Source organism: Bos indicus, chromosome 22, assembly GCF_029378745.1.
Source record: "Bos indicus isolate NIAB-ARS_2022 breed Sahiwal x Tharparkar chromosome 22, NIAB-ARS_B.indTharparkar_mat_pri_1.0, whole genome shotgun sequence".
Lineage (NCBI taxonomy): Eukaryota > Metazoa > Chordata > Mammalia > Artiodactyla > Bovidae > Bos > Bos indicus.
In genome coordinates, this window is record NC_091781.1 from 42,787,813 (window position 1) to 42,808,465 (window position 20,653).

The window sequence follows — 20,653 nt, forward strand, 5'->3', positions numbered from 1 at the left end:
CCCTGTTTATTTAACTTATATGCAGAGTACATCATGAGAAACGCTGGACTGGAAGAAACACAAGCTGGAATCAAGATTGCCGGGAGAAATATCAATAACCTCAGATATGCAGATGACACCACCCTTATGGCAGAAAGTGAAGAGGAACTCAAAAGCCTCTTGATGAAAGTGAAAGTGAAGAGTGAAAAAGTTGGCTTAAAGCTCAACATTCAGAAAACGAAGATCACTGCATCCGGTCCCACCACTTCGTGGGAAATAGATGGGGAAACAGTGGAAACAGTGTCAGACTTTATTTTTCTGGGCTCCAAAATCACTACAGATGGTGACTGCAGCCATGAAATTAAAAGACGCTTACTCCTTGGAAGGAAAGTTATGACCAACCTAGATAGCATATTCAAAAGCAGAGACATTACTTTGCCAACAAAGGTTTGTCTAGTCAAGACTATGGTTTTTCCAATAGTCATGTATGGATATGAGAGTTGGACTGTGAAGAAAGCTGAGCGCCGAAGAATTGATGCTTTTGATCTGTGGTGTTGGAGAAGACTCTTGAGAGTCCCTTCGACTGCAAGGAGATCCAACCAGTCCAGTCTGAAGGAGATCAGCCCTGGGATTTCTTTGGAAGGAATGATGCTAAAGCTGAAACTCCAGTACTTTGGCCACCTCATGTCAAGAGTTGATTCATTGGAAAAGACCCTGATGCTGGGAGGGATTGGAGGCAGGAGGAGAAGGGGACGCTAGAGGATGAGATGGCTGGATGGCATCACTGACTCGATGGACGTGAGTCTGAGTGAACTCCGGGAGTTTGTGATGGACAGGGAGGCCTGGTGTGCTGCGATTCATGGGGTCGCAAAGAGTCGGACACAACTGAGCGACTGATCTGATCTGATCTGTGGTTGTGACGGGAACAAGGCCCCAGTTTACCATGTGGAAGTCAGAGAGGCCCCCTATCCCTCTCCCCACTTCCTGGAAGCAGAGGTGTAGCTTAAGACTCATCCAAGAGGACACTTCCATCCAGCCCTACCAACAGCAGCCAACCCGCCCACGGCCATCATGTTGGTTCCGGCCTACGAACAGAGTACTCTGGCCAGAGCTCCATGTCCTAGTGACCAGCTTGCTCAGTAACCAAGTGCATAATGAACAGTTTGCCTCCAAGTCAAATACTCTATCAGTATTCATTCAGCTGTCATCTGCTGCTGCTTCTTTTTTTTTTTTCTTGCCAACTTTTGGACATCTTTACAAATTTAAAAAATTAATTTCCTCTAAGGGTTTTTTCCCCCTGCTAAATTTTGTATTCTGATTAATTATTTATGAATGTGTGACTTTTTATGAACAATAAAATTGTTCTTTACTGTTATGGGAGGCTTTTGATAATATATGAACCTTTGAACACACTGTTAGGGACTTTTTTGCAAGTGTGAATAACAACACTTTTTTCTAAGCTATATGTTTACAGTGAGAGACTTTTACTGAACTTGACATAAGATATTAAATTCAGAATAATTCTAAGTGTTAAGCTCAAAATGGAGTGACCTTGGTCAGCAATTAACCAGCATACCTCCTAACAATTAATAGTAATTAATGGCTGACTACAATGAACGAGTCTATACTAGACCTGATGTATAATACTGGGTTCATATTCCATTCAGATCCATATACAAGTATTGAGTTTAACTACAATAATCAAACAACTAACGTTTGTCAACTACATGTCAAAGGCTGGGCTGAACACTGTAGTTTTGTTCTCTTTTAGTTCTGCTCCCTGAGGACAAGGCCCATCTTTGTTCACCACTGTGTCCTCAGCCAGCCCATGGTAGATGCCCTGTTACTACCTTCAGGACAACCAAATGGCCCTGCTAGTAGGTATTGTTATAATCTATCATCTCAACTGTACAGGGGAGCAAATTCAGGTTCAGCTGTTACTACTTGTCCAAGGACATCAGGAAGGGCAGCATGACCTGGAGCCTGCATTCTTGACACGAGGAAGGGCGTGACCTGACATCTGGACCCTAACTAAAGCTTGGAGGATAGGGGTCAGGGTGGACAGACACATTCATGCTGTTTAGTGCTGGGGACCTGGTGAGCAGGTTAAGTACAGAAGCCCCTGGGAGGAGGTGGTTCTGAAATGACTCCTGAAATGAAAGGTGTCTGAATGACTATTCTCGGAGGTAGAAGATTCCACAATGAGACCAAGCTTCCTAGGGAGCCTTGGGACAGAATACAAGCAGGGGTCAGAGGTCAGGGGCACACCCCAGTGGCCTGTGCAATGTGCTGCGGCTTTCCAACAAAGGTTAGCTTGATGGTGAGGGAAGAATCATTCTGAAAACCCAGGATAATAAACATGAGGCCTTGTGGACTAACAAAGAGATTAGTCCTGAGCTCTCTTTTCTTCTCCATCTAATGTATATTAATTTTCTCTAGAAATTAAAAATATCTCAGAGTCTCACGTGGCTTTGGCCTCGTGCCGTTGTGCTAACACTAGTCAATAGCATTTGTATGAAAAGAAAACTGTGGATGGGAATGTGAAATGGTACAGCACTCTGGAAAATATTTGGCAGCTTCTAAAAAGCTAGGCATACACTTATCCTACAACCCAGCGATTGCAATCCTGGGCATCTATCCCAACGAAATGAAAACTTATGTTCACACAAAAACCTGTGCAGGATTGTTCAGAGTCGCTTGCTCTGCAATAGTCCCAAACTGGAAACAACCAAAAAATGTCCTACAATAGGTGAATGATTAAACAAACCACATGTGGTACATCCTGACCATGGAACTATATTCAACAATAAAAATGAACAAGCTAGTGATACAGGCAATAACTTGGATGGATTTCAAGGGCTTTATGCTAAGTGGGAAAAAAACAAAATTTCATGCTGCATGATTCCACTTATGTAACATTCTCAAACTGACAAAGCTCTTGGGACTGCCCTGGTGGTCCAGAGGCGAGACTCTGCACTCCTAGTGCAGGGGCCCAGGTTCGGTCCCCGGTGAGGGAGCTCAATCCCACATGCCACAGGTAAAAAGTTCCCACACGCCACAACGAGACCCAGCACAGCCAAATACACGAACATTTTTATAAATAAATAAAAACTTTAAGTTATGTACTCACTATTATACTACTCTTCATTTTTATACAGATTCGGAGATAATGTGATGCAATCTTGTCTCCCTAAGTTGCATAACAACCAGACATAGAATAAGGCTAGTATTATTAATTCACAGACACCTTCCAACCCCAGGGTTTCATAAAGGAGGTCTAACGAAGGTCCCCTGGAGAAGGGAAAGGCTACCCACCCCAGTGTTCTGGCCTGGAGAATTCCATGGACTGTATAGTCCATGTGGTCACAAAGAGTGGGACACGACTGAGTGACTTTCACTTCACTTCAACATATTAAACACAATGGCTTTCCTTTGGTCAAAAAAGAATTTTTTAACTCTAGTCAAGTAATCTACATCAAAATGTCCAGGATGCTATGAAGTGCTTCTCGGGCCTGGAAATGGAGAGTTTTATCCATCCTGTGAAAGTTCGTGGTACAGCAAGCACGTGGGTGAGGCTTTCTGAGCAACCTTTCCCTTTGCTGCTGCAAAACCAAAATGTGCGCTCAGAGTCTGAGCTTTGCTTCCCACAACAAATGTGGCTAAGGCCAGAGAACACAAGTATTTATACTTTTAGAGGACCCCTTCTTCGTGAGACACGTGGCAGCACCCCTGAGAAGGTCCTTTCTGAACCTGCTGCAGCTTGCTGCTGCCAGTCAAGATGAGAGAGTGCCCTCTACAGGTGAAACTGGGGAACAAAACGGTCTCCAACCCCCGGGAAAGGGTCTGTGGGAATTCACCTGCATGGCCTTTTCTAGGCAGCACCCTTATAAGCTTCCAAAACCTAATGTCTATCAACGCAATACCAGACATAATCTAAGTGTGTGTGAACACACTCATAAAATTCGCATTATCTCTCCAAGGAGAAGCAGGAAATTAGTAGCAATGCTTGTCTCCTGCAAGGTAAATGTCATAAGAGAGATGGGGATGGGGGGAAATTCACTTTCTCTATCCCCAAATTTGGGATGAAAAAGTTTCAAACATACAGAAAAGTTGAAAGAATAGTATAATAGTATAACGACCATCCTGACCACTTAGATTCTACAACTGTTACCATTTACCATATTTGTTTTATCTCTACTATTAATTTACCAGAATTATTCAATTAGAGAATCACAGCAAAAATCTTTATGCCCTTTGAATTCTGTATAGAGTATATCATCGATAGAAATAAATATATTAGTAATAACAACCACCTCTGAGAGAAGTTGTGAGGGAACACTACATTAAATAAGATATACACACACACACAAAAAAAAAAGATATACAGTATATAAATACCTGCCATAGTGCCAAGCACAGAGCACCCGCTCGATAAATAAATGCTACCTACAGTCATTCTTGGGCTTCCCTGGTTGCTCAGTGGTGAAGACTCTGCCTGCCAAGCAGGAGATGCGAGCTCAATCCCTGCATCAGGAAGATCCCCTGGAGAAGGGAATGGCAACCCACTCCAGTATTTTCGCCTGGGAAATCCCATGGACAGAGGAGCCTGGCAGGCTACTGTTCATGGGGTTGCAAAGAGTCAGACACGACTTAGCGAGTAAACAGCAGCAACAGCATAATCATTCTTATATTTCCCTTCTGTTACTCTTAGATTCCATAGTCAACTCATTGCCTTTGCTTAGCCCAAGGCGAGCAGCACAGACAGGAAACGGCTGTTATGGAGCAGACAACAGGGCTCTAAAAAGCTCAGTGACTCCAACCTGTCCAGGCATCAAGGGCCCCCAGCAGGGCCTGGCATCTGGGCCTTTTCCCAATGTAGCCTTTTCCCCACTTTTCCAAACTCTCAGCTCCTGAAAGGCTCCTGGCAGGTCCAGAGCAGAAGGGTCACTTTAGTCGTAGGAAAGTGACAAAGCCTACAGACCACCCTGTTAGAGGCAGGCCGCAGAGCAGGGAGGAGGCAGGGGGTGGCCATGACACTAGACCCTTCTGGGCTGCTCTGGGAAAATCCCTCCATGACTACAGATATTCACCTCTTCCCACAGACCATCTTGTAATGAGTTTTCACTGTTTTCTGATCTCAAAAAAAGTACAATAAATATAAAATACAACTCAGTATGTAGTAAAAAAAACAAACACGCTATCTAGATTTCTGCTGCTGCTGCTGCTAAGTCACTTCAGTCTGTACGACCCCATAGACGGCAGCCCACTAGGCTCCCCCGTTCCTGGGATTCTCCAGGCAAGAACACTGGAGTGGGTTGCCATTTCCTTCTCCAATGCATGAAAGAGAAAAGTGAAAGTGAAGTCGCTCAGTCGTCTCCGACTCTTAGCGACCCCATGGACTGCAGCCTACCAGGCTCCTCCGCCCATGGGATTCTCCAGGCAAGAGTATTGGAGTGGGGTGCCATCGCCTTCTCCAATCTAGATTTCTAAATATGTCAAATAACATGTAATTCATAATATGCATATATACAATATACATATATTAATATATATTAACATGTATAAATAATATACATGTTATCAGATAATATATATATATAAATGAAAGTCACTCAGTTGTGTCTGACTCTTTACGACCCCATGAACTGTAACCCGCCAGCCTCCTCCATGCATAAAATTCTCCAGGGAAAATACAATTCAGTATGTGGTAAAAATGAAGTAGAGATTCAATGCTAGCTAGGCCTTTCTTTTTCTCTACACACTTAAATGCAATATATGACACATTATGTTCCTTTATTTACATTATATACCGATTGATCAATTTATAGACCTACTGAGCATCTCTGACTACGTGGGTTTTTACCACATACTGAACTATATTTGGTCAGACTAACCCTTTTCCCACCCTAGTGGGGAAACAAGCCGTAGATAAACCAGCTGAGTCACCACTTGCTCTGCTGGACATGACCAATATCTCTCTGAGGTCTCAGGCCTACAGATATTCGTGGGCCTGCCAGCTGCCCACGAACCCAGAGATTTCCTCCAGTCCTTGTAGAGAGAGAACTGGGGAACTCGCCTGCCCCTCAGTCTTAAACGGTACGCACTACTATCTCCACTGCAATAAACTGAACGTATTGCACCCCCCCAACAAAATATATACATTGAAATCTAATCCCCAATGTGACAGAGATGAAAGCTTTGGGAGGTGATTAGGTCCCAGAGCAAAGCCCTCATAAATGGGATCAGTGCCCTTATTTTAAAAAAAAGAAGACCCTGGAGAGCTGCCTCATGCCTTCTGCTATCGAAGACACTGATAAAATGGACAGCTATGAACCCGGACGCAGGCTCTCACCAGACACCACATCTGCTGACACCCTGATCTAGGACTTGCCAGTCTTCAGAAATTTGAAAAAAAGTTTCTGCTGTTTTCTAAGTTACCATGTCTACCATATTTTGCTACAGTGGCCCAAGTAGACTCAAGACACTCATTTGACAGATGAGAGATGATGTACAGATGCCATAAGCAATGAGCTCAAGGTGAGTGGCAGCGCTGGGATGCCTTCTCCTGCCTGTGGACCTTTAATACCGATGTCAATGTAGAAATGTGTACTTACGAGTATCAGCAAAGCTGTAGGGGAAAAGCCACTTTCAGATACTCTTTATTGGAATTTACATCTGGAAATCAACAAAACAATACTGAACACAATTTACAATGCACAGTTCCAGTAGCTAAGGCTCCTTGCTCACAATGCAGGGAGCCTGGGTTCAACTCCTGATCAGGGAACTGGATCCCATGTGCCGCAACTAAGATCTGGTGCAGCCAAGTAAGTAAATAAAATAAATAAATAAATAAATAAATATATATATATATATTTTTTTTTTTTAAAGAAAAGTTAATACATATGCCAAAGTACATGGTGAGGATTCAAGGAAAGACAAGCACACGCTGCCCTAGCTATCATACTAACTGCAACTACAGACCCTTTCAACATAGACAGCAATGACCCAAGGATGGTGGAAAGCAAATGGTATCAGGAGAATCAGAAAAAAGACCAGAATTCAAAAGTCCATAAAACTGGTGGGGAGTTCGGTTTTCTCCCTTCAGCACTGCCTGGCCTAAATTCAAAGGCACCTGCTTAAAACTCAGAAGTTTTCATCGAGTGCAGACAGAAAGAGTTCCAAGAGAAGCCCTCTCTTTCTGATCTGGCGGGTGGGGGCTTCGGGAGAATATTCCATTTCAATCTTGGTTTTCTTTTCTCTGTTTCCTGCCCTAGCCTGCATGCAATACCTTAGTGCTGGCGGCAGCAGTGGGTGGTCAGATGCTTAACACTCTGCTGCTGCTGCGTCACTTTAGTCGTGTCCGACTCTGTGCGACCCCATAACGGCAGCCCACCAGGCTTCCCGTCCCTGGGATTCTCCAGGCAAGAACACTGGAGTGGGTTGCCATTTCCTTCTCCAATGCATGAAAGTGAAAAGTAAAGTGAAATCGCTCAGTCGCCTCCGACTCTAGCGACCCCATGGACTGCAGCCCACCGGGCTCCTCCGTCCATGGGATTTTCTAAGCAAAAGTACTGGAGTGGGGTGCCATTGCCTTCTCTGGCTTAACACTCTAAGGTGGGGTGGGGGGGAATCTGTCTCTAAGCAGAGGAGCTGGGATTCCAAGAGCAGGGAGAGAATACCATTGCTGTTTCTCTCCTGTCCTCCTTGGTCCAGATGCAGAAACAGCAGTAAGCAGTGAACAACAGAGCAGACGAACTAAAGCCACACTGTTACTGGCGGACTTGTATCCCCATCAAATTCCTATACTGAAGTCATAACCCTCAGTATCACAGAATGTCACAGCAGTTGGTAATGAAGGTACAATGAAGTCATTAGGGGAGGGCCTAATCCAACATGGTTCATGGCCTAATCCAACATGAACTATGGACAGAGGTTCGTGACATTGTACAGGAGACAGGGATCAAGACCATCCCCATGGAAAAGAAATGCAAAAAAGCAAAATGGCTGCCTAGGGAGGCCTTACAAATAGCTGTGAAAAGAAGCGAAAAGCAAAGGAGAAAAAGAAAGATATAAGCATCTGAATGCAGAGTTCCAAAGAATAGCAAGGAGAGATAAGAAAGCCTTCTTCAGCGATCAATGCAAAGAAATAGAGAAAAACAACAGAATGGGAAAGACTAGGGATCTCTTCAAGAAAATTAGAGATACCAAGGGAACATTTCATGCAAAGATGGGCTTGATAAAGGACAGAAATGGTATGGACCTAACAGAAGCAGGAGATATTAAGAAGAGATGGCAAGAATACACAGAAGAACTGTACAAAAAAGATCTTCAGGACCCAGATAATCACGATGGTGTGATCACTGACCTAGAGCCAGACATCCTGGAATGGGAAGTCAAGTGGGCCTTAGGAAGCATCACTTCGAACAAAGCTAGTGGAGGTGATGGAATTCCAGTTGAGCTATTTCAAATCCTGAAAGATGATGCTGTGAAAGTGCTGCACTCAATATGCCAGCAAATTTGGAAAACTCAGCAGTGGCCACAGGACTGGAAAAGGTCAGTTTTCATTCCAATCCCAAAGAAAGGCAATGCCAAAGAATGCTCAAACTACCACACAATTGCACTCATCTCACACGCTAGCAAAGTAATGCTCAAAATTCTCCAAGCCAGGCTTCAGCAATATGTGAACCGTGAACTTCCTGATATTCAAGCTGGTTTTAGAAAAGGCAGAGGTACCAGAGATCAAATTGCCAACATCCACTGGATCATCGAAAAAGCAAGAGAGTTCCAGAAAAACATCTATTTCTGCTTTATTGACTATGCCAAAGCCTTTGACTGTGTGGATCACAATAAACTGTGGAAAATTTTGAAAGACATGGGAATACCAGACCACCTGACCTGCCTCTTGAGAAACCTGTATGCAGGTCAGGAAGCAACAGGTAGAACTGGACATGGAACAACAGACTGGTTCCAAATAGGAAAAGGAGTATGTCAAGGCTGTATATTGTCACCCTGCTTATTTAATTTCTATGCAGAGTACATCATGAGAAACGCTGGGCTGGAAGAAGCACAAGCTGGAATCAAGATGGCCGGGAGAAATATCAGTAACCTCAGATATGCAGATGACACCACCCTTATGGCAGAAAGTGAAGAGGAACTTAAAAGCCTCTTGATGAAAGTGAAAGTGGAGAGTGAAAAAGTTGGCTTAAAGCTCAACATTCAGAAAACGAAGATCATGGCATCCGGTCCTATCACTTCATGGCAAATAGATGGGCAAACAGTGGAAACAGTGTCAGACTTTATTTTTGGGGCTCCAAAATCACTGCAGATGGTGACTGCAGCCATGAAATTAAAAGACGCTTACTCCTTGGAAGAAAAGTTATGACCAACCTAGATAGCATATTGCAAAGCAGAGACATTACTTTGCCAACAAAGCTTCATCTAGTCAAGGCTATGGTTTTTTCAGTGGTCATGTATGGATGTGAGAGTTGGACTGTGAAGAAAGCTGAGCGCCGAAGAATTGATGCTTTTGATCTGTGGTGTTGGAAAAGACTCTTGAGAGTCCCTTGGACTGCAAGGAGATCCAACCAGTCCAGTCTGAAGGAGATCAGCCCTGGGATTTCTTTGGAAGGAATGATGCTAAAGCTGAAACTCCAGTACTTTGGCCACCTCATGCGAAGAGTTGACTGATTGGCAAAGACTCTGATGCTGGGAGGGATTGGGGGCAGGAGGAGAAGGGGACGACAGAGGATGAGATGGCTGGATGGCATCACTGACTCGATACACATGAGTTTGAGTGAACTCCGGGAGTTTGTGATGGACAGGGAGGCCTGGTGTGCTGCGATTCATGGGGTCACAAAGAGTCAGACACGACTGAGCAACTGAACTGAACTGAACTGAACTAAGCCCTTGAGCCACAACCACTGAGCCTGCACTCATGCTCTGCAGCAAGACAAGCCAATGCGACGAGAAGCCTGCCTGTAGCAACAAAGACCCAGTGCAGCCAAAAAGAAGGAAATAATAAAAATGTTTTTAAAAATTTGGAACTTTAAAAACTGAGCTGACTTTGGAACCACAGCCCACAGCAGGCAGGTGGAAATCCAAATCATCTGATTACCTGCAAAAATGTAAAATATGAATATTCTCTAGCCAGACTGACAAAAAAATAAGGAAGAAAGACAGAGGTTACCAATTTCAGGAATGAAAAGGGGGATATCACTACAAACCCTACAGAACATAAAAGTGAATTTTGTGAACAAATCAACATATATAAATTTGGCAACCTTCATGAACTGGACTTAGTCCTTGAAAAATAACAGCATCTGACATTTACCCAAGAATAAATAGATAGCCTGAATAACTCTATATCATTAGAGAAACAGATTTTGTAGTCAAAAGCTCCATGAGAAAGAAATCTCTGGACGGTTTCAAATATAAATTCTACCAAACATTTAAGGAAGAAATAAAACCAATTCTATACAACCTCCTTCACAAAGCAGAAGAGGAGGGAACACTTCCCAACTCCATTTGAGGCAGGCCACCATGACACTGATACCAAAATCAGACAACACAAGAAATCTTCCATAAACATACACATAAAATTCCACAACAGACTAGCAAATCAAAAGCCAGCAATATATATGCATGCACACGTGTATCTTTACATGTATCTCACCATGACCCAGGACGGTGTATACCAGTAATGCAACACTGCTGCAATCAACATAATCCACAATGTTAACAAACCAAGGAAGAAAAATCAAATGATTATATATTAATAAATTGATGCAGAGAAAGTATTTGACAAACATGCAATGGCCATTCATGATTAAAGGACTCAGCAACTGAGAAACAGAGGGAACTTCCTTGGCCTGAATAAGCATCCATACAAAAACGTTAAACAAACATCACACTTACTGGTCAAAGAGTGAATGCCTTTCCTCTAATGTGGGGAACAAGGTGAAGATGTCCATTCTCACCACTTCTACTCAACATAGGAACTAGAATGGCAGCAAAAAAGGGAAGAAAAAGAAACAAAAGGCAAAATATTAGAAAGAGAGAAAAAAATTATCTTTCACAAACATAATTGTCTAAGCAGACAATCCCATAGAACATACAAAACCAGCTTCTTCTGGAAACAACAAATGAGTTTAGCAAAGTGGCAGAACATCACGTCCACACCTGAAAATCAACCGCATTTCTACATACTAGGAGTAAACTATCAGAAACCTAAAAATATAAAGTTTTTAAAATTTGTTCGTTTTTAGCTGCGCTCGGCCTTGATTGCTGCGTGCAGGATTCCTCTAGCTGTGGCAAGCAGGGGCTACTCTACTCTCAAACTGCAGAGTGCCGGCTTCTCTTGTGCAGAGCATGGGCTCCAGGGCGCACAGCCTTCAGAAGTTGCAGTGCCTGGGCTCACAGCTGTGGCGCTCGGGCTCAGTTACCCAGAAGCACGCGGCATTTTTCCAGATAGGGGACTGAAACCGCATCCCCTGCATTGGCAGGCAGATTCTCAACCACTGAGCCACCAGCAAAGTCCCTAGGAACCAAAATTATTAAAAATAACATTTACAATAGCCTAAAAAGGACAGAAATAAAATATGTGTAAGATGTGCATGCTGAAAACTACAAAAGGCTGATAAAAAAATCAAAGACTGAAATAAATAGGATACTAGCTCTTTTTAAAATGTTCTACAGATTCAACACTATTCCAATAAAAATTCTATCAACACTTTTTTGGGTAGCTTCAGATAAGCTGATTGTTAAAAAAACAACTTTGAAAAAGAAATGTTGGAACACTCACATTACTTGATTTTAAAAACTACCTCACAGCAGGAGTAACTAAGACAGTGTAAGACTGAAAAAGGGATAAACACAGAGACCAATGGGACAGAAGAGTCCCACTTCAGCACTCAAAACAACGAACTGATTTCTGCACAAAGGTGCAAAAGCAATTCAGTGGAGAAAAGATGGTCTTCCTAGCAAATAACGTTAAACAAGTGGATATGCATACGTAAGAAACTCTCGTGACTTTCCTGGTGGAACCGTGGATAAGACTCTGTCTGCCAGTGAGGGGCACACAGGTTCAATCCCTGGTCTAAGAAGATTCCACATGCCATGTAGCCACTAAGCCCGAGGGCCACAGCTACTGAAGCCTGTGTGCCAAGAGCCTGCGCTCATCAACAAGAAAACTTTACTGCAAAGAGAAGCCCACGCACTGCAACTAGAGAGCAGTCCCCACTCTTCACAACTGGAAAAAGCCCGCACACAGCAATGAAGACCCAGTGCAATCAAATATTAAATAAATAATTAAAAAAATTTTTTAAACTCTGGACCTAAACTTTACTGTTGTTCTTGTTCAGCCTCTCAGTTGTGGCCAACTCTTTGTGACCCCATGGACTGCAGCACACCAGGCTTCCCTGTCCTTCATCGTCAAAAATTACCTCAAAATGAACCACAGATCTAAATGGAAAACTGTAAAACTTTACAAGAAAGCATCAAAGAAGTTTTGCAACCTGGTGTTGGGCAAAGTTCTTAGAGATGACATCAAAACATGATCCATACGAGAAAACTCCGGTAAACCGAATTTCATCAAAATGTAAACCCTTTTTTTCTGAAAGACTGTTGAAAAATGATGAGATATCTCACAGACTAGGAGAATATACTGTCAGCCTTCAGTATCCAGATTCCACACCTGCAGATTCAATCAACAGAGCATTATGTCAGAGGTCCTACTGTTGCCAGTCAGCGTCCTTGGACTCTTTAATCAACAGAAATAGGTAAGAAGCCAGACAAGGAATTTTGGGTAAAGCTTTATGGGGACTCGGGCCACAGCACAAGGGACTGACAAGTGACTGATGCTCTTGCTCGTCCCCCCTCCCCAAGGGAGAATTGTGAGGTGGCTCCTTAAATGGCGCAAAGATAGAGGGGGGTGGTTAAGGGATTCTGCCCACACCCTTGGAGGTACTGTGTGCAGGGATCACGCATGGTACCCTGCTTTCATTCCCCACACCACAGAAGTGGCAGTTGTCTTTAGCTGCCAAGTTGTATCTGACTCTTAGCAACCCCATGCACAATAGCCCGCCAGGCTCCTCTGGCCATGGGATTTTCCAGTTAAGAATAAAGAAACGGGTTCTGTTTTGGTCTTTTTGTATCTTACTGTTCATGTTTTGCCCCAGCTGCACACGCATGCAGTTATTGTTAGTTGGTTGTAATTTCTTTTCATATTGCCCATGGGGTTCTCTAGGCAGGAATACTTGAGTGGGTTGCCGTTTCCTCCTCCAGTGGAGCACCTTTTCTCAACTTTTCACTATGCCCCGTCCATCTTAGGTGGCCCTGCACGGCATAACTCACAGCTTCACTGAGTTGCACAGTCCCCTTCACTACGACAAGGCTGTGACCCATGAAAGGGAAAAGATATGACATTGGAAGATGAGCCCTCCCAGATCGGAAGGTGTTCAATATGCTATTGGGGAAGAGCAGAGGCAAATATTAGTAGCTCTAGAAAGAATACAATGGCTCGGCCAAAGTGGAAATGATGCTCAATTGTCGATGTGTCTGGCTTTCCTGGTGGCTAAGACAGTGAAGAATCTGCCTGCAATGCAGGAGACCCAGGTTCAATCCCTGGGTCAGGAAGAGCCACTGAGAAGGCAATCCACTCCAGTATTCTTGCCGGGAGAATACCATAGACAGAGGAGTCTGGCAGGCTACAGTCCATAGGATCACAAAGAGAAGGACACGACTAAACGACTAACACTTCTACTTTCTGGTGGTGAAAGTAAAATCTGATGCTGTAAAGAACAATATTGCATAGGAACCTGCAATGTTAGGTCCATGAATCAAGGTAAAGTGGATGTGGTCAAACAGGAGATGGCAAGAGTGAACAGTGACATCTTAGAAATCAGTGAACTAATATGGACAAGAATGTTTAAATTTAATTCAGATGACCATTATATCTACTACTGTGGGCAAGAATCCCTTAAAGAAATGGAGTAGCCCTCACAGTCAACGAGAGAGTCTGAAAGGCAGTATTTGGGTGCAATTTCAAAAATGACAGAATGATCTCAGCTCATTTACAAGGCAAACCATTCAATGTCACAGTAAACAAAGTCTATGCCCCAAACACTGATGCCAAAGAAGCTGAAGTCAAATGGTTCTGTGAAGATCTATAAGGCCTTCTAGAACTAACACCAAAAGAAAGATGTCCTTTTCATTATAGGGGATTGGAATGCAAAGTAAAAAGTCAAGAGATACCTAGAGTAACAGGCAAGTTTGGCCTTGGAGTACAAAATGAAGCATGACAAAGGCTAACAGAGAGTTTTGTCAAGAGAACACACTGGTCATAGCAAACACCCTCTTCCAACAAAACAAGAGATGACTCTACACATGGACATCACCAGATGGTCAATACTAAAATCAGACTGATTATATTCTTTGCAGCCAAAGATGAAGAAGCTCTATAAGGTCAGTAAAAATAAGACCTAGAGCTGACTGTAGCTCAGATCATGAGTTCCTTATTGCAAAATTTAGGCTTAAATTGAAGAAAGTAGAGAAAACCACTAGGCTATTCAGGTATGACCTAAATCTAATCCTTTAACATTATATAGTGGGGAGGTGACAGATTCAAGAGATTAGATATGGTAGACAGAGTGCCTGAAGAACCATGGAAAGAGGTTTGTAATACTGTACCGGAGGCAGTGGCCAAAACCATCCCAAATAAAAAGAAATGCAAGAAAACAAAGTGATTGTCTGAAGGGACTTTACAAATAGCTGAAGAAAGAAGAGAAACAAAAGGCAAGGGAGAAAGGTAAAAATATATCCAACTGAATGCAGAGTTCCAGAGATTAGCAAGAAGAGATAAGAAAGCCTTCTTAAGTGAACAATGCAAAGAATTACAAGAAGACAACAGAATGGGTAAGACTAGATAGATATCTCTTCAAGAAAATTGGAGATATCAAGGGAACATTCCATGAAAGGATGTGTAAGGTAAAGGACAAAAATAGTAAGGATCTAACAGAAGCAGAAAAAGAGATTAAGAAGAGGTGGCAAGAATACACAGAAGAACTATACAAAAAAGTCTTAATGACCTAGATAACCAACATGGGGAAACAATGGAAACAGTGAGACTATTTTTCTGGGCTCCAAAATCACTGCAGACGGTAACTGCAGCCATGAAATTAAAAGATGCTTGCTCCTTGGAAGAAAAGCTATGACCAACCTAGACAGCATATTAAAAAGCAGAGACATTACTTTGCCAACAAAGGTCCGTCTAGTCAAAGCTGTGGTTTTTCCAGTAGTCATGTATGGATGTGACAGTTGGACTATAAAGAAGGCTGAAGGCCAAAGAATTGATGCTTTTGAACTGTGGTGTTGAAGAAAACTTTTGAGAGTCCCTTGGACTGCAAGGAGATCCAACCAGTCTATCCTAAAGGAAATCAGTCCTGAATATTCATTGGAAGGACTGATGCTGAAACTCCAATACTCTGGCCACCTGATGCGAAGAACTGACTCACCAGAAAAGACCCTGATACTGGGAAAAATTGAAGACAGGAGGAGAAGGGGATGACAGAGGACGAGATGGCTGGATGGCATCACCGACTCAATGGACATGAGTTTGAGTAAGCTCCGGGAGTTGGTGATGGACAGGGAAGCCTGGAGTGCTGCAGTCCAAGGGGTCGCAAAGAGTCAGACATGACTAAGCGACTGAACTGAACTGAACTGACTGAACCACGATGATGTTGTCACTCACCTAGACCCAGACATCCTGGAATGTGAAGTCAAGTGGACCTTAGGAAGCATGAACAAAGCTAGTGGAGATGATGGAATTCCAACTGAGCTATTTAAAATCCTAAAAGATGATGCAGTTAAAGTGCTGCCCTCAATATGTCAGCAAATTTGGAAAACTTATCAGTGACCCCAGGACCAGAAAAGGTCAGTTTTCATTCCAATCCCAAATAAAAACAATGCCAAAAAATGTTCAAACTAGTGCACAACTGCACTCATTTCACATGGTAGGAAGGTAATACTCAAAATCCTCCAAGCTAGGCTTCAGTAGAACATCAACGAAGAACTTCCAGATGTACAAGCTGGGTTTTGAAGAGGCAAAGGAAACAGAGATCAAATTGCCAACATTCACTGGATCATGGAAAAGGCAAGGGAGTTCAAAAAAAACATCTACTTCTGCTTCACTGACTAAAGTCTTTGACTGTGGGGATCACAACAAACTGAAAAATTCTTAGAGATATGAGTACCAGACCACCTTTCCTGCCTCTTGAGAAACTTGTATGTGGGTCAAGAAGCAACAGTTTGAACCGAACATGGAACAATGGAAAGGTTCAAAATTAGGAAAGGAGTACGTCAAGGCTGTACATTGTCACCCTGCTTATTTAATTTATATGCAGGATATATTGTGTGAGATGCTGGATTTTAAAAGGTGTTCAGTATCATTAAATACTAGGGAAATGCAAATTAAAATCACAAGGGCCACCATTACACATTGATTAGAATGCCTAAATAAAAATTATTAGTAATATCAGGTGCTGGGAAGGATCCCAGAGCAACTGTATTTCTCATACATTGCTGGAGGAAACCTAAAATGGTACAGCCACTCTGGGAAAAGTTTGACAATTTTTTAAAAGTTAAACATACACTTAACAGGCAATCATACTGCTGGATACCCAAAGAAATGAAAATTTAAGTTCACATAAAAACCTGTAAACCAATGTTCACAGCAGCTATACTGGAAATAACTAAAAATGAACACAACTCAGAAGTCCTTCAATGGACGAATGGATAAACCAACAAAGCCATACAGCTACTCAGCAATAAAAAAGAATGAAATGTTGATACACAGAATTACTTGAATGGGTCCCCAGGGCATTAGGGTGAGTAAGTATAGTCAGTCTCAAAGAATTACATATTGCATGATTCCACATAAAAAACATTCCTGAAATAACAACTAAAGTGGTTAAGAAGAGAACAGTGGAGTTAGGGGTGGAAGAAGGTGTCTACGTGCGTCTGCAGAGGGAGTTTCTCTACAGTGATGAAACGATTCTGTACTTTGATTGTGCTGGTGGCTACATAAATTTGTACAGATGATGAAGTTTTGTAGTACTCTTCACACACACGCACACACGTAAGAATGCATATAAAAACAGGTGAAAGCAGAATAGAGTGTCTACCTAACTAGTATCGTACCAATGTTAGTGTCTAGCTAACTAGTATTATACCAATGTTAGTTCGTGTCTAGCTAACTAGTATTGTACCAATGTTAATTCTGGGTTTCAACAACAAGCTATAGTACATAAAATATTTTTGTTGTTGTTCAGTTGCTAAGTCATGTCCAGCTTTTTTGTGACCCCCATGGACTGTAGCCAGTCAGGGTCCTTTGTCCATGGCATTTCCCGGGCAAGACTGGAGTTGGTTGCTCGGTGGCTCAGCAGTGAAGAAACTGCCTGCAAAGCAGGAGATTTAGGTTCAGTCCCTGGGTCAGGAAGATCCCCTGAAGAAGGAAATGCAACCCACTCCAGTATTCTTGCCTGGGAAATCTCATGGACCGATGAGCCTGGTAGGACTACAGTCCATGGAGTCACAAAAAAGTCAGACATGAATTAGTGACAGAACAATAACAACAAACAATATAAAATATTACCACTGAGCAAAGCTGGAAGGAAGATACAGGAAAACTCTTGTACACTCTTCGTATTTTTATACTTCTTGTGGGTCTTAAGATCTCCCAAAAGAAAAAGTTATGAGAATAAAAAGAGGAGTAAAGCATTAAGATTTAACACGAATGAATCAATTTCAGTAACATTTGCTAAGCTAAAGAAGCCAAACACAAGAGCACAAGGTATATAACAAATATATATATAAACAAATATAACTCCATTTGTTTCAAGTTCTAAAACAGGCCAATGGAAATCACATCAGTGGTTGCCTGTTGAATTGAGTGGAGAATTACTTAGAAGGAGACATGAGAGAACTTCTGAGGTGGTAGAAATGTGCATTTTAATGTGTTTAACTTATAGCTAAAAAGCTGGAGTGAAAAATCTTTAATAAACCCTGATTGCAATGACCAAAATAATAATAATAATTGTGGAACCCTGTGGAGATTGAAACTTTGGATGAAGGACTTTCTGATGAGTGACAGCCCAAAGATACTGGAGGACAAATGTTCCTGGAACTTTGGAAAGATTTAATTGCAAGAGTGAAGTGGTTAGCCAACTTACACTTTCCAATCCTTTTCTGTAAAATTCAGTGAGCCTATGAATGTAGATTCTCTTTAAAAAGATTATGGATTTATACTTTAGCACTTCCAACTTTTGTGCTTTTTACTCCAAAACATAAAATTGTGCTGGGTTTTCCCAAACTGGCCATTTATAGAGTTTGAAAGGAATGTATATATACAGATAAAGATATTCAATGTGTCTGAACTGTTTGCAGTCTTATTTTAAAGGAAATTCTCACCTGAGGCCAGCTGAGTCCTCTGGAGTTGCTACTGCCGTTCTGACTCAAGTGGCCAGGCTGGCTACACAGTCTCAGGATTCCTGGCTTTTTAGGATCTCTGTGTGAATAAAGTCCAGGAATACTGTCCTCTGTCTACATCACAGTCCATATTTTTGGTTTCTCTTTAGGCCTTTCTTCCTTTACCTTAATACCTCCTTTTGCTTTGTAATTTTACTTCTGAAATCTTTTAGTGCTGGACGGTGGGAGAGGTGAGACAGGCAAGAGCACTGACTTACATTTTTGTTCTAAGCAGAACCCAGGAACCAGTGAGGGGTGATATCTCAAATTTGAGGCTATTCCCGAGGATGCTGTGTGGCTGCCAGAGAAGTACTAGTTTCCTGTCAAGGACTTGACAAGTAAAAACCGTTGCTTGCCATTTTGCTCTACAACAGTTGAGTTATTAGCCACTGCCACTGCTGACCATCAACATACCCTGAAAGAATTCAGGACAAAGACTGAAAATGAGGCACTCCAAGGTCTGAGAAAACCTGGTAAAACAGGCCTTCAGATAATTTCAGGAGAAAAGCTTATGAACCCAATTTCTTGCATCTCACCATACTTGGAAAAGCACTAAAAATCATTAACTAAAATATCTACTCATGACTAGCAGTAATCTTCTACCCAGATGTGTGCCAGACTGCATACCCTTCTCCAAATCACTATGCACTATCTGAGAGCAGTCTCCTGGGGTATAGTCCTCATTAAGTCCCCAAATAAAACGAATCTCACAGCTCTCACGTTGTATGTTTTTATTTCAGTCCACAGACTGAAGGGACTAGGCAATGATGTCAGGTGAGGAATACAGAACGTCTTGACTTCACATCTTAGAGACAAATTTTCCATTTTAAAGATGATGAAGCGAAAGCCCAGAGACTAAAAGCCATGCCCAAGCAGCTGTGTCCAAATTTCTCTCTCTAGCACTACCTAGCCTCTAGCTCTAGGCTCCAAACATTCAACCTGAGTATGGTCCAGTTGTCTAAATACAGCTTATTCAGAATAGTCTTACCTCTCACCTACGTCTAGGCGCCTCCCTTCCCCGACCCACCCAACAACAAAAACAAAGAAGACCCAAATCTTCCTCAACTCTTCCCCTTCCCTCACGGCAACCCTATTGATTCCAGTCCCAAACAGATCTTAAACCTGTCACCTCCTCTCCATGCTGAAGCTGTCCTCTATTCCAGTTCTCTCTACCCAAGACTCCCTGGGGTCTCCCTGCCTCTGCCCTAGTCTCTCCCTAGTCTCTCCCTGCTGCACTGGCTTCTCGGGGCCCTTACAGTAAACCCAGATTCTCAGGCTGCAGACCAGCAGCAGCTCGCAGCCCTCATAGACATTTCTGAAATGTCCTGGATAACAGCGAGGGCTGGGGGAGTCCCCAGAGGTCCTACCTGACCCGTTCCCCTCACCCCCAAGTCGAAATGAGACCAATGAGATAAAGCTTCCAGAGGCTTCCCTAGACAGGTTATGTTCAGTCACTAGGCGTGTCCGACTCTTTGTGACCCCACGGACTGCAGCACGGCGAGCCTCCCTGTCCCTTACCATCTCTCAAAACTTTGCCCAAGCTCATGTCCATCGTATGGGTGATGCCATCCAGCCATCTCATTCTCTGACGCCCTCTTCTCAGGTGATAGGCCCTCTCTAAATGCAGGTTGTTGTAACTCCCTCCCAGGTAGGGACCCCAAATTCCGCTTTACGAAGCAGTGGGGAAAGACTACCTTTTACAGTCAGGAGTCGTAAAGTCAAATTCTGGCTCCTTTAACCAATCCCTTTCATTCACCCTATCCATCTGAGAAATAGAGCTAATAATACTAACACTAATTACCTGAAAGGGTTCCTATGAGAATAAAGTGAGCCATAAAGCACTTAACATAATGTCTGGCACACATGAAAGCTAGCTCCAGTTCACATTCTAAGGAACCAAAAGACAGTGTTTCCAGGGTAACTTGTCAGACTGTAAATACCCAGTCACCAGATTATGTATAAAGTGCTGCTTCGTACCAAAGCGTTTCTGTGCCTGCAGTTTTCACGGCCTCGAGTTACGCTCCTCAAAGTCTGACTTTCGGTCCCCGCGTCCAAAATACCAACACGGACAGACGCGCTCCGGGCGTGCAGCCCTAGCGCCAGGAACCGCCTGCGCTCCCTAGTTGTTTTCCGGCCGCCGCAGACTGGGACCACC

The 20,653-nt window shown here is 42.9% G+C and overlaps 1 protein-coding gene across 4 annotated transcripts in view; it reads right to left on the reverse strand.

The window, feature by feature from the left end:
• KCTD6 (potassium channel tetramerization domain containing 6) overlaps window positions 1-20,606 on the reverse strand; it is a 47,871-nt gene extending 27,265 nt beyond the window's left edge. The window contains exons 1-2 of one of the 4 annotated variants that reach the window (XM_070776443.1): window positions 20,476-20,606; window positions 10,894-10,976 (exon numbers count right to left, since the gene is read on the reverse strand). In XM_070776443.1, the coding sequence (XP_070632544.1) occupies window positions 10,894-10,949 (56 nt within the window). In that variant the 5' untranslated portion in view covers window positions 10,950-10,976; window positions 20,476-20,606. Of the gene's footprint in view, window positions 1-10,893; window positions 10,977-20,475 lie in introns of those variants that run through there. The other 3 variants (XM_070776441.1, XM_070776442.1, XM_070776437.1) reach the window with 3 other exon arrangements.
• Between the last annotated feature and the right edge of the window lie 47 nt (window positions 20,607-20,653).